Consider the following 15,243-nt stretch of genomic DNA (forward strand, 5'->3'; position numbering starts at 1 on the left):
TCACGCTACTTTCAACCTGTGACGTCACGCTACTTTCAACCTGTGACGTCACGCTACTTTCAACCTGTGACCTCACGCTACTTTCAACCTGCGACGTCACGCTACTTTCAACCTGTGACGTCACGCTACTTTCAACCTGCGACGTCACGCTACTTTCAACCTGTGACGTCACGCTACTTTCAACCTGTGACGTCACGCTACTTTCAACCTGTGACGTCACGCTACTTTCAACCTGTGACGTCACGCTACTTTCAACCTGTGACGTCACGCTACTTTCAACCTGTGACGTCACGCTACTTTCAACCTGTGACGTCACGCTACTTCCGCTACAGGCAAGGCTTTTTTATCAGCGACCAAAAGTTGCGAACTTTATCGTCGAGGTTCTCTACTAAATCCTTTCAGCAAAAATATGGCAATATCGCGAAATGATCAAGTATGACACATAGAATGGATCTGCTATCCCCGTTTAAATAAGAACATTTCATTTCAGTAGGCCTTTAAATTGCATTAAAAGCATTAAATGTGATGTCCAGAGGCTTTTCAAATGGAATACCATTGTAGGACTTAATACTTCAAGCCAGCAAATGATGAACGAAAAGGAATTTAAAACTTTGATAAATGTCCTCGTCTGTCTGGGTGTTTCTTTTCTTTGGCTCTGGCTTTCAAAGTGGATTCAAAGTGGATTCAAAGTGGCTTCAAAGACCAAACATGAACATGACATGATGTCACAGTTAAGGATTACACACTTAGGCAGCGCTTCTCTCGCATCCTCTTGTATCCACTTTGAATCCACTTTGAATTCAGTTTGAATCCACTTTGAATCCACTTTGAAAGCCAGAGCTAAAGAAAAGAAACACCCAAACAGACGTGGACATTTATCACATTTTTAAATTCCTTTTGGTTCATAGTTTGATGTCTTGACGTATTAAGTCCTTCAATGGTATTCCATCTGAAATGTCTCTGGACATCACATTTAATGCTTGTTAATGCAATTTAAGACCTTAATGATCACAAAATCCATTGAATGCTTTTTAATGGCCCGCAGCCGCCTCGTGTGTTGACATTTCCTTTCTGCCTTGATAACTCAGGGATTGTAATCAGAGATTTGACTGGGGAATGTTAACATTTGATATATTTTCCATGGGTAATAAAAAATATGAACAATTATTGATATCGGCCAATATGAAAAAACGTATATTGTGATCCAGTTTTCAACCGTACACACATTCAGTATTGTTTGAAACACTTAGTATCATTACTCTATTTCTAAAAGTCACTAAATAACCATTTTCATATCTGCTGTACAGTAAGCATCAATGTACCTTTAAAACCAAGATCCTCTATGTGGAACTTGTAGATGTACAAGAGTTATTCTTCTTTTGGAGACTTTTTTCAGGCCAAGGTTGAGAGTACTTACCGTATCTGAGATGGCAGATCTTGAGGTACCTGTCCAAGCTGACCATGGTCATGGTGGTGAGGCTCCCACATCCAAAGAAGAAGCCTGCCCAGCCGTAGAACTGACAGCCCTCCCAACCAAACAACCAGCGATGGGAAAAACTAGAAACAATAAAAAAGGGCTTTCCTGTCACTGAGGACAGGGGGTAGCGGAGTAAGGGATGCAACAGAATAACGGAGGACCACAAACAAACAGAAAAGGTAATGGGAGGAAAGAATAGAAACAGTGTTTTGACAGGGATAATGCGGAGGAGAAAATGGAGCAGAATAAAAATGCGGGAAATAAGGTTAGTATCACTTATTCTCTCATTGACAATGATGACAGATGAGGTCTTGACAAAAAAAGATATGTGTATGAAGAGTCATTAGATTTGTTTTCCCCTTTCTCGTCGAGCGCGGCTCCAAAGCAAACAATGGTAAACATGCTTTTGTTGACAAGCTAGCTAGGACACAATCATCACAGTATTTGCTTCTCATGTGCTAAAGAAAAACAACAAAAACACAAAATAGGGGGGAAAAATCCTTATACTCGACTTTAAAGATACGGTGTATTCACAGGAATATATATATATACGTCTATATATATACGTCTATATATATATATATATATATATATATATATATATATATATATATATATATATATATATATATATATATATATATATACACTACCGTTCAAAAGTTTGGGGTCACATTGAAATGTCCTTATTTTCAATGAAGATAACTTTAAACTAGTCTTAACTTTATAAAGAAATACACTCTATACATTGCTAGTGTGGTAAATGACTATTCTAGCTGCAAAGGTCTGCTTTTTGGTGCAATATCTACATAGGTGTATAGAGGCCCATTTCCAGCAACTATCACTCCAGTGTTCTAATGGTACAATGTGTTTGCTCATTGGCTCAGAAGGCTAATTGATGATTAGAAAACCCTTGTGCAATCATCTGAAAACACTTTAGCTCGTTACAGAAGCTACAAAACTGACCTTCCTTTGAGCAGATTGACTTTCTGGAGCATCACATTTGTGGGGTCAATTAAACGCTCAAAATGGCCAGAAAAAGAGAACTTTCATCTGAAACTCGACAGTCTATTCTTGTTCTTAGAAATGAAGGCTATTCCACTAAATTGTTTGGGTGACCCCAAACTTTTGAACGGTAGTGTATATATATATATATATATATATATATATATATATATATATATATATATATATATATATATATATATATATATATATATATATATATATATATATATATATATATATATATATATATACATATATATATTTTTATATATATATATATATATATATATATATATATATATATATATATATATATATATATATATATATATATATATATATATATATATATATATATATATATATATATATATATATATATATATATATATATATATATATATATATATATATATATATATATATATATATATATATATATATATATATATATATATATATATATATATATATATATAGAGAGTATATATATATGTATATATAAATAAACCATGATAATTATATCTATGGTAAAACACTCCATGGTTAGTATTACTGTTTGAATTGAAATAAAAGAGAAACCAAGATTGTTTATATGCACTTTGATAAACTCACAGCCTGACTAGCGCCAGCTCGCTAGCTTAAATGCTAATATGAAAAAGTGCTGCAGTACAAAGCAACATTTAGCCATTTAAACATATACATTACTAATATGCTAGCATGGAAACATAACAAATGACAATTTCCATTGCCATCATTTACCATTTTAGCATGCTAATTACTGGCATGTTAGCCACTTTTGTAGAAATACAACTACAAGTCCTGGATCTTGTTGCTTAGCGCAATTTTGCAAGCATTGCAAATGTTAGCATGTTAGCATTAAAGCAGAGGAATAAAACTAAAAGTAATGAATATGTAAAGAAAGAAAAGAAACACCCAGACAATTGATCAAAATGTTGATGCATCTATAGGCACTCTATGTCTTGGTAGAACCGTCCTTAAGCATCCATCCACCAAGTGTTTGTACTATGGTCTATGGTCACAACCTTGGTGTGCCCAAAGTCCCTGGTCGAGGCCATGAACCTAGACCAGTTAAACCTCTCTGGGATTTTTTTGTTTTAACATTTATTTTTGAATTTGCCAGAAAGGTTTACAAAATGTATACTTATTTAACAATGAAGCTTAATGTTATTATTCGTTATTTTTTATCAATATTTCTATTTCACTTATTTTTTATGCCTTTTAATCATTTTTATAATTATTATAGTTTGTCCATTTCTTTTGTTACATTTCATTTGTACGATGTGCCAATAAACAACAAGCCACCTACACTGTGAGCAATCACTCATTCATTTTTGTCAGAGCTTCCCATTGTGATCAAACTATATTAATTACAGATGGAACTAACCCATGTCTATCTTACTAAAGTCAACTAACCCATGTCTGTGTTACTCAAGTCAACTAACCCATGTATATCTTACTAAAGTCAACTAACCCATGTCTGTGTTACTCAAGTCAACTAACCCATGTATATCTTACTAAAGTCAACTAACCCATGTCTGTGTTACTCAAGTCAACTAACCAATGTCTATCTTACTAAAGTCAACTAACCCATGTCTGTGTTACTCAAGTCAACTAACCCATGTATATCTTACTAAAGTCAACTAACCCATGTCTGTGTTACTAAAGTCAACTAACCCATGTCTGTGTTACTCAAGTCAACTAACCAATGCCTATCTTACTAAAGTCAACTAACCCATGTCTGTGTTACTCAAGTCAACTAACCCATGTCTATCTTACTAAAGTCAACTAACCCATGTCTGTGTTACTCAAGTCAACTAACCCATGTATATCTTACTAAAGTCAACTAACCCATGTCTGTGTTACTCAAGTCAACTAACCCATGTCTATCTTACTAAAGTCAACTAACCCATGTCTGTGTTACTCAAGTCAACTAACCCATGTATATCTTACTAAAGTCAACTAACCCATGTCTGTGTTACTCAAGTCAACTAACCCATGTCTATCTTACTAAAGTCAACTAACCCATGTCTGTGTTACTCAAGTCAACTAACCCATGTATATCTTACTAAAGTCAACTAACCCATGTCTGTGTTACTCAAGTCAACTAACCAATGTCTATCTTACTAAAGTCAACTAACCCATGTCTGTGTTACTCAGGTCAACTAACCCATGTATATCTTACTAAAGTCAACTAACCCATGTCTGTGTTACTAAAGTCAACTAACCCATGTCTGTGTTACTCAAGTCAACTAACCAATGCCTATCTTACTAAAGTCAACTAACCCATGTCTGTGTTACTCAAGTCAACTAACCCATGTCTATCTTACTAAAGTCAACTAACCCATGTATGTGTTACTAAAGTCAACTAACCCATGTCTGTGTTACTAAAGTCAACTAAAACATGTATATGTTACTCAAGTCAACTAACCCATGACTATGTTACGCAAGTCAACTAACCCATGGCTATGTTACTCAATTCAAATAAGTTGTGTATATGTTACTAAAGTCAACTAACCCATGACGATGTTACTAAAGTCAACTAACCCATGACAATGTTACTAAAGTCAACTAATCCCTGTATATGTTACTAAATTCAACTAACCCATGACTATGTTACTAAAAGCAACTAACCCATGTACATGTTACTAAAGTCAACTAACCCATGTCTATGTTAATAAAGTCAACTAACCCTATCTATGTTAATATTGTCAACTAACCCATGACTATGTTACTAAAATCAACTAACCCATGTACATGTTACTAAATTCAACTAACCCATGTATATGTTAATAAAGTCAACTAAACCATGTCTATGTTAATACTGTCAACTAACCCATGACTATGTTACTAAAGTCAACTAACCCATGTCTATGTATGTTACTAAAGTCAACCTTAACCATGTTTTTGGGAGCAATGCAATGCAAGTTTGCACGACACACCGATAATACATGGGTATTATCTCGCATATACGCGTATTCAAGGGTCCAAAGGCCTGCATGCTGGCTGGTCTGTGGGTCATTCTCTGGTCTGTGGGTCATTGCCTGGTCTGTGGGTCATTGGCTGGTCTGTGGGTCATTGGCTGGTCTGTGGGTCATTCTCTGGTCTGTGGGTCATTGTCTGGTCTGTGGGTCATTCTCTGGTCTGTGGGTCATTGGCTGGTCTGTGGGTCATTGCCTGGTCTGTGGGTCATTCTCTGGTCTGTGGGTCATTGGCTGGTCTGTGGGTCATTGGCTGGTCTGTGGGTCATTCTCTGGTCTGTGGGTCATTGGCTGGTCTGTGGGTCATTGGCTGGTCTGTGGGTCATTGTCTGGTCTGTGGGTCATTGGCTGGTCTGTGGGTCATTGTCTGGTCTGTGGGTCATTGGCTGGTCTGTGGGTCATTGGCTGGTCTGTGGTTCATTGGCTGGTCTGTGGGTCATTGTCTGGTCTGTGGGTCATTGGCTGGTCTGTGGGTCATTGGCTGGTCTGTGGGTCAGTGTCTGGTCTATGGGTCATTGCCTAGTCTGTGGGTCATTGGCTGGTCTGTGGGTCAGTGTCTGGTCTATGGGTCATTGCCTAGTCTGTGGGTCATTGTCTGGTCTGTGGTTCATTGGCTGGTCTGTGGGTCATTGGCTGGTCTGTGGGTCATTGGCTGGTCTGTGGGTCATTGGCTGGTCTATGGGTCATTGGATGGTCTGTGGGTCATTGGCTGGTCTGTGGTTCATTGGCTGGTCTGTGGGTCATTGTCTGGTCTGTGGGTCATTGGCTGGTCTGTGGGTCATTCTCTGGTCTGTGGGTCATTGGCTGGTCTGTGGGTCATTGGCTGGTCTGTGGGTCATTGTCTGGTCTGTGGGTCATTGGCTGGTCTGTGGGTCATTGTCTGGTCTGTGGGTCATTGGCTGGTCTGTGGGTCATTGGCTGGTCTGTGGGTCATTGTCTGGTCTGTGGGTCATTGGCTGGTTTGTGGGTCATTGGCTGGTCTGTGGGTCATTGGCTGGTCTGTGGGTCATTGTCTGGTCTGTGGGTCATTGTCTGGTCTGTGGGTCAGTGTCTGGTCTATGGGTCATTGCCTAGTCTGTGGGTCATTGGCTGGTCTGTGGGTCAGTGTCTGGTCTATGGGTCATTGCCTAGTCTGTGGGTCATTGTCTGGTCTGTGGTTCATTGGCTGGTCTGTGGGTCATTGGCTGGTCTGTGGGTCATTGGCTGGTCTATGGGTCATTGGATGGTCTGTGGGTCATTGGCTGGTCTGTGGTTCATTGGCTGGTCTGTGGGTCATTGGCTGGTCTGTGGGTCATTGGCTGGTCTATGGGTCATTGTCTGGTCTGTAGGTCTTTCCCTGGTCTGTGGCTCATTGGCTGGTCTGTGGGTCATTGGCTAGTCTGTGGGTCATTGCCTGGTCTGTGGGTCATTGGTTGGTCTGTGGGTCATTGGCTGGTCTGTGGGTCGTTGCCTGGTCTGTGGTTCATTGGCTGGTCTGTGGGTCATTGCCTGGTCTGTGGGTCATTGTCTGGTCTGTGGGTCATTGTCTGGTCTGTGGGTCATTGTCTGGTCTGTGGGTTATTGTTGGGGGTGGAGAGGGCACTGATGTGAAAATGCCTTTTTTCACCCACAATCTTTTCTGGACGTACCAAAGATGGGCTGATTGTTATCGATCAACGAGTTGGCAACCCCTGGTTTGGAGACTAGTCCCAACAGTCTAACAGCTCACGTCCGTAGACAATGCAAACTTTTTTTTTCCCCAAATAAATGGTAAGAAATTCCCACAGACACTTTGCTTTTCTGTAGCAGGTCTTCCCAGTAGAGGGGAAGCTGTTTTAATTTGGACACAACACACCCATGACTGGTGTGATGAAGCCCACGTGCACCTCTGTCTGACCTAGTGGGACTTGGTCAAGTGTTGACATCATCAATAGCAACACTGACACACCTCAGTAGACTTGTAGAGGGTGTGTTTACTTTCTGAAAGACAAACTCACATGTGAATGAGACTTATCCAATTAAATGATATCCTGCAACTAATTGTGTTCACACTCCATCAGTAATGTGACAACCCACATTGTTAAAAGTTCTTTTGGACAACACGGACAAACAAGGGCCACAAAATGTGAGAGCAACTCATACAGTCACGATCAGAAGTGTACGTACACGTGTAGACAACATCATGTCATGGCTGGCTTGACTTTATAATCATTATTATGTTGTTGTGGTGTAGTGATTGGAGCACATACTTGTTGTTGTTGTGGTGTAGTGATTGGAGCACATACTTGTTGTTGTGGTGTAGTGATTGGAGCACATACTTGTTGTTGTGATGTAGTGATTGGAGCACATACTTGTTGTGATGTAGTGATTGGAGCACATACTTGTTGCTCACTAAAAACATTCATAAAGTTTGCTTCTTTTATGAATTTTTTATGGCTCTACTGAAAATGTGACTAATCAAAAGTATACATACAGCAATGTTAATATTTGCTTCCTTGGCAAGTTGACCTGCAATAAGGCGCTTTTGGTAGCCATCCACAAGCTTCTGCTTGACCACTTGACCACTTTTGGTAGCCATCCACAAGCTTCTGCTTGACCACTTGACCACTAAATTACTGCAGTTCAGCTAAATGTGTTGCTTTTCTGACATGGACTTGTTTCTTCAGCATTGTCCACACCTTTAAGTCAGGCCATTCTAAAACCTTCATTCTAGCCTGATTTAGCCATTCCTTTACCACTTTTGACGTCATTGTCCTGTTGGAACACCCAACTGCGCCCATGACTCAACCTCCGGGCTGAGGATTTTAGCTTGTCCTGAACAATTTGGAGCTAATCCTCCTTTTTCTTTTCTTTTTTCGGAAGAAGATGGTTGAAAAGTACATTATGTTGTGCTAAAATAAACAAAACTGATCAGGAATATGTTTAACCAAACCCTCAATAAAATTAAAGTGTAAATGAAAATACAAATTCACCACTTGAGTTATAATTTTTGCCCTTAAGAAACTTCGTTATGACTCTAGCGCCAGACTTCTTCTGTTTGTGTGTTATTGTCATTATGAAGGTGTCTGTTACTACATTATATATATATATACTTGCAGTGTGTATATTGTACATATTACATATTGTTATGAAGGTGTCTGTTACTACATTATATATATATACTTGCAGTGTGTATATTGTACATATTACATATTGTTATGAAGGTGTCTGTTACTACATGATATATATACTTGCAGTGTGTATATTGTACATATTACATATTGTTATGAAGGTGTCTGTTACTACATGATATATATACTTGCAGTGTGTATATTGTACATATTACATATTGTTATGAAGGTGTCTGTTACTACATTATATATATACTTGCAGTGTGTATATTGTACATATTACATGTTGTTATGAAGGTGTCTGTTACTACATTATATATATACTTGCAGTGTGTATATTGTACATATTACATATTGTTATGAAGGTGTCTGTTACTACATGATATATATACTTGCAGTGTGTATATTGTACATATTACATATTGTTATGAAGGTGTCTGTTACTACATTATATATATACTTGCAGTGTGTATATTGTACATATTACATATTGTTATGAAGCTGTCTGTTACTACATTATATATATACTTGCAGTGTGTATATTGTACATATTACATATTGTTATGAAGGTGTCTGTTACTACATTATATATATACTTGCAGTGTGTATATTGTACATATTACATATTGTTATGAAGGTGTCTGTTACTACATTATATATATACTTGCAGTGTGTATATTGTACATATTACATATTGTTATGAAGCTGTCTGTTACTACATTATATATATACTTGCAGTGTGTATATTGTACATATTACATATTGTTATGAAGCTGTCTGTTACTACATTATATATATACTTGCAGTGTGTATATTGTACATATTACATATTGTTATGAAGGTGTCTGTTACTACTTTATACATATACTTGCAGTGTGTATATTGTACATATTACATATTGTTATGAAGGTGTCTGTTACTACATTATATATATACTTGCAGTGTGTATATTGTACATATTACATATTGTTATGAAGGTGTCTGTTACTACATTATATATATACTTGCAGTGTGTATATTGTACATATTACATATTGTTATGAAGGTGTCTGTTACTACATGATGTATGTACTTGCAGTGTGTATATTGTACATATTACATATTGTTATGAAGGTGTCTGTTACTACATTATACATATATAGTTACAGTGTTTATATAAATGTTGGAGGGTTTTGAAGTTGTTTTAGAGACTTTGAAGGCTACAACTGTGTCTCCCATTAGTCGCGTCTTTAAAACAAACCCCACAAATGTGTTCGTGTCCCTCATAATGATGGTGAACAAAAGGCACAATTCCAACAAAAGTGCAGTTCCCCTTTAAGAGTGTGTCCATCATTCATGGTATTGCAACATTGACTGGGGACATAATATCATCTAACAGCATTTTATCATGAATGGGTTTAATTCTCTAAATGAAGTTGGGAATGTTTTGAAATGAGCTTTAAAAAAGGATGTGTGTCATGATGGAAGTTGTAAAAGTACCTGATATGCCAAAGTCGAAGATGGCCAAGTTGACAGTCATGAGCTCCGGAGGCTTCAGTTTGGTTTTGCGCTTGAAGGTCATATATAAAACATAGCCGTTCCCTGTGGCAGACATGATACCTGGAAGAGAGACAAATACATGTTGGACCACTTAAAGCACACATTTACAAGTCAATGCATTATTGAACTTTAGATGTCATTGTTTCATTATGTATGAGCGCCATGTTATACCTAAATACATCCCAACATATTTATTGGTGTGTCTCTTTAGTGGCCCGTACTTCCTACGACTGAACATCAGCAAACTGTCATAGCCAAAAGTATCAAACTCTATCTTTAGAGTGCTTAAATATATATCTTGAAGGCCAAGCTCACAGCACTTTTTTTTTCAAGAAAACATCTCAAACACTCTATAGATGGACCAGTCTCAACATAGACTGTATTTATATTATTCACATGTGAATAATGCTGTATAATAGACTGTATTTATGTTGTTCACATGTGAATAATGCTGTATAATAGACTGTATTTATGTTATTCCCATGTGAATAATGCTGTATAATAGACTGTATTTATATTATTCACATGTGAATAATGCTGTATAATAAACTGTATTTATGTTGTTCACATGTGAATAATGCTGTATAATAGACTGTATTTATGTTATTCACATGTGAATAATGCTGTATAGTAGACTGTATTTATATTATTCACATGTGAATAATGCTGTATAATAGACTGTATTTATATTATTCACATGTGAATAATGCTGTATAATAAACTGTATTTATGTTGTTCACATGTGAATAATGCTGTATAATAGACTGTATTTATGTTATTCACATGTGAATAATGCTGTATAATAGACTGTATTTATATTATTCACATGTGAATAATGCTGTATAATAGACTGTATTTATATTATTCACATGTGAATAATGCTGTATAATATTGTGACGAGTTACGGGTACCAGCTCCACGGCAGGGTCCAGTACCTGCACCCAGGCAAGTTCCAGTCGCAGCTCCACGACGCCAAATGCCGCCAGTCGCAGCTCCACGACGCCAAGTGCCGCCAGTCGCAGCTCCACGACGCCAAGTGCCGCCAGTCGCACCTCCACGACGCCAAGTGCCGCCAGTCACAGCTCCACGACGCCAAGACCCAAGCCAAGACCAAGACCCAAGCCAAGACCAAGATCCATGCCAAGACCAAGATCCATGCCAAGACCAAGACCCGCCACGCCAAGACCAAGACCCGCCACGCCAAGCTTCGCCGCCTGACGCGCCACACCAAGCTTCGCCGCCTGACGCGCCACGCCAAGCTTCGCCGCCTGACGCGCCACGCCAAACTTCGCCGCCTGACCCGCCACGCCAAGACCCGCCACGCCAAGACCCGCCACGCCAAGACCCGCCACGCCAAGACCCGCCGCCTGCTTCGTCTACGGCACCTGTGATTGCTTCGTCTGCTGTTTCCACGCCTGCCGCGATGACAACGCGCCTGCCTTCTCGTCGGCCATGGATGTGGCCACTACCTTGTCGTACGCCACGCCAAGTGCGGCCACCTCCTCGTCGGCCACGGATGTGGCCGTTCCCGGGTCGCCCGCCTCGCATGCTGCAGCGGCGTTCCACTTGCCGCCGCCACATGACTATGCCTCGGTGGATTCGGGGCTACTTGGTCTGGCGACCCACCGCCATGTCCCCCTCCCGCCCTCCCATGACTCTTGTTCATTTTCTTTGTTTTGGGACATCTGGGATCTGTTCGCAATGGGGGGGGGGGGGGGGGGGTTGGTGGTAGGGGTCTGTCATGTCTGTGTGATCGTGTTTTGTTTCACTTATGTTATTTGTGCACTCTTGTTTTGTCACCATGACGACCGATTAGTTGCACCTGTTTTCATGTTCGCTCTCACACACCTGTTGTCAATCATGTCTGTATTATTTAAGTCCATTGTTTTCAGTTAGTCTGCCTGGTGACATCACACGTTATCATCACTCTGCTTCATGCCATGTTCACAGTCCCATGCCAAGTAAGTTTTTGTTTCATGTTTATAGTTTTTTGCCTTTGTGCAAGTCTTTTGTTTTCATTAGCCAAGTTTTGTACCTCCGCCATTGTGCGCGCCTTTTGTTTGTTCTTTTTTGATAGTGTTAAATAAAATCATGTACTCACATTCACGTCTTGCCCGTGCCAACTTTCCAATGCCTTCCGGAAAAACAAACCCCAAGGACCAAGTCTTGACAGCTTGCTACAGGTAGCAATGCTACGAACGCTATTTTTAGACCCATGAACGAGATAGCTAACATCAAAGCTACAAGCTACGGAGAAGAATTGATGGCAAATCCAAGGCGGCACATAATCCATGATGATCGGTTGCCTTACCAATGATGAGTCATGATTGGCTAAGGTTAGGGCCAAACATTACGGACTGGCCAATCAGAAGCAAGATAGATAATTATTAAAATACCATTTAGTTGACATATTTTGAGGTTTACTCACCTTTTTAAACACAGTGCTATTATTATGAACATAACTGTACCTAACGAGTGTTAATTTAATGTGTCGTGTTGATGTACAGTAGGGAAGGGATTCATATGGCCACATTCCTGGGTGAATCTTGCGTGAGAGGAAGAGGAGGGGCTTAATCCTTTTGCAATGCAGTCTGCTGAAAATGATGGAAAGCACGACTCCATATATGGTCAAAATTGGAATGACCACAAAACACATTTTATGATATTCAACACTCTACTGCTGTCTGGTGGTTAAAGTAGATAGTGCCCCCCCTACAAGCTACACTTTTGCCGTGTAGCTTGTAGTGCAGCTTGCTACAGTTCTCTGGGAATAGCTTCTCCTGTAGTTTAGCCATGTTTAATCCAGAGTGACTAGTAGTTTAACTTACTGCATTTTCCAAATAGCTTGCCCATTACTGTATACATATTATAAACAATAATACAACATTGTAATGATAATATACAATGGAATTAAACATGCATAAATAATGAATAACGGTATGGTGAAAGTATCTTACAAGAGCACTGACCTATGATGCAGATGTACAACGCTGCAACAAGGTCCGCCTCCTTCGACAGTCTGGAAGCGAAAGGATCACCACGGAGGAGATAATGTGGAACGTATGAAGGCCAGCTCTCGTTCGCCATCACTGCCATCAGTGCCAGATTTTCTGTAGGACAAGTAATAATAGAGTTAAGACAATAAGTAGAGACTTTCTGTAGGACAAGTAATAATAGAGTTAACGCAATAAGTAGAGATGTTGTGTAAGTGTAATAACAGACATTGTATTTGCACTATTAGTAAACTATTCATGTTTATTTATTTTGACAATGTCAGTGTGGAAAACATTGTCTTGTTGGAACACCCAACTGCGCCCAAGACCCAACCTCCGGGCTGATGATTTTAGCTTGTCCTGAAGAATTTGGAGGTAATCCTCTTTTTTCATTGTCCCATTTAAAGCAGCAGTTCAATTGGCAGCAAAACAGGCCCAGAGCATAATACTACCACCACCATGCTTGGCGGTAGGAATGGTTTTCCTGGGATTAAAGGCCTCACTTTTTCTCCTCCAAACATATTGCTGGGTATTGTGGCCAAACAGCTCCATTATTGTTTCATTTGACATAACATGGACAAAGATAATACCTTCTGGAGGAAAGTTCTGTGCTCATGAATGTTTTTTGTCACCAACGAAATGTGCTCCAATCACTCTATCACAAAAAAAAGGAGTTGTAAAAATGATTGTAAAGTCAAGACAGCCATGACATGATGTTCTTTACAAGTGTATGTACACTTTTGACCACCACTGTACATAGTGGAACATTATTAGTAAACTATTTGTTTCTTTTTGACAATGTCATGTGTAAAAACATTTCATGTTTGTTTCTTTAGACAATGTCAGTGTGTAATAACAGACATTATATATGCAGAGTTACACATTCTTCTGGAGTGGCACAGCTAGCAAGAAGCGGCGTGAAGCAGGCGTTGGATTTGCAGTAAGGACAACTCTTGTTGGCGAGCTGGCTGGACTTCCCAAGGGAGTGAACGACCATGAAACTCCCAATGATGGCTGGAAGGAAGCACCTTTCCATCATCAGTGCCTACGCCCCAACCATGACAAATCCAGATGAAGTGAAGGCATAGTTCTACATAGACCTTCACACCGTCATTGCCGATGTTCCAAAGGCGGATAAGCTCATCTTGTTAGGTGACTTCAACGCAAGAATTGGCACTGACAACCTTGCCTGGGATGGAGTACTTGGACATCATGGAGTGGGCCACTGCAACAGCAACGGTTTTATTATGCTCCAGACTTGCACTGAGCATGAACTGCTGATCACCAAAATGATCTTCCGCCTCCCTACTCGTAACCGAACGTCATGGATGCACCCCCGCTCAAAGCACTGACATCTTATCGACAACGTCATCGTTAGGAAGAGAGACAGGCAGGATGTACGCGTGACCAAGTCCATGTGCGGTGCTGAATGCTGGACGGACCACCGCCTCATTATCACCAAGCTCAACACCCGCATTCAACTGAAATGACACCCGCAAGAAGGCCCCAAAACGGTTAAACATTGCCAAGCTGAAGACCGCCAGCTGCAAGCAGTCTTTCATGAACGCTCTGGAAGTGCGCCTGGAGTCCGCATGTCCGGTCAACCAGAATATGGAGGTAGATTGGGCATCACTCAGAGAGCTGATTTACACCACAGCTACAGAGACTCTGGGGCCCCAAACAAGGAAACACAAGGACTGGTTTGATGAGAACTGCGGGGATATCAAGCAGCTATTGGATGAGAAACACCACCTCCACCAAACCTACCTCAGTAACCCCAAGTCCATAGCAATTAAAAGATGCGTTTGTCAACACACGCAGAACTGTGCAGCAGAAGCTCCGTCAGATGCTAGACGCTTGGCTCTGCAACAAAGCTGATGAAATCTAAGGTTATGCAGACAGGCACGACTATAAGAACTTCTACGACGCCTTGAAAGAAGTGTACGGTCCCACGTCTTCCGAATCAAACCCCCTCCTCAGCGCAGACGGGAACACTCTCATTACAGAAAAAGAAAATATCCCAGAGAGGTGGGCCAAACCTTTTGACAACATCCTGAACCGCCCCTCGACCATCAACGACAAAACCATTAAGTACCAATGATTGTCACACACACACTAGGTGTGGTGAAATTTGT

At 40.0% G+C, this 15,243-nt stretch overlaps 1 protein-coding gene across 2 annotated transcripts in view; it reads right to left on the reverse strand.

Moving 5' to 3' along the window:
- Positions 1 to 15,243, reverse strand: part of opn5 (opsin 5) — a 46,280-nt gene that overhangs the window by 12,144 nt on the left and 18,893 nt on the right. For both annotated transcript variants that reach the window (XM_062040826.1, XM_062040825.1), the window contains exons 2-4: positions 13,085 to 13,225; positions 10,056 to 10,175; positions 1,418 to 1,588 (exon numbers count right to left, since the gene is read on the reverse strand). In XM_062040826.1, the coding sequence (XP_061896810.1) occupies positions 1,418 to 1,588; positions 10,056 to 10,175; positions 13,085 to 13,211 (418 nt within the window). In that variant the 5' untranslated portion in view covers positions 13,212 to 13,225. The remainder of the gene's footprint in view (positions 1 to 1,417; positions 1,589 to 10,055; positions 10,176 to 13,084; positions 13,226 to 15,243) is intronic.

Source organism: Entelurus aequoreus, linkage group LG03, assembly GCF_033978785.1.
Source record: "Entelurus aequoreus isolate RoL-2023_Sb linkage group LG03, RoL_Eaeq_v1.1, whole genome shotgun sequence".
NCBI classification, from domain to species: Eukaryota; Metazoa; Chordata; class Actinopteri; order Syngnathiformes; family Syngnathidae; genus Entelurus; species Entelurus aequoreus.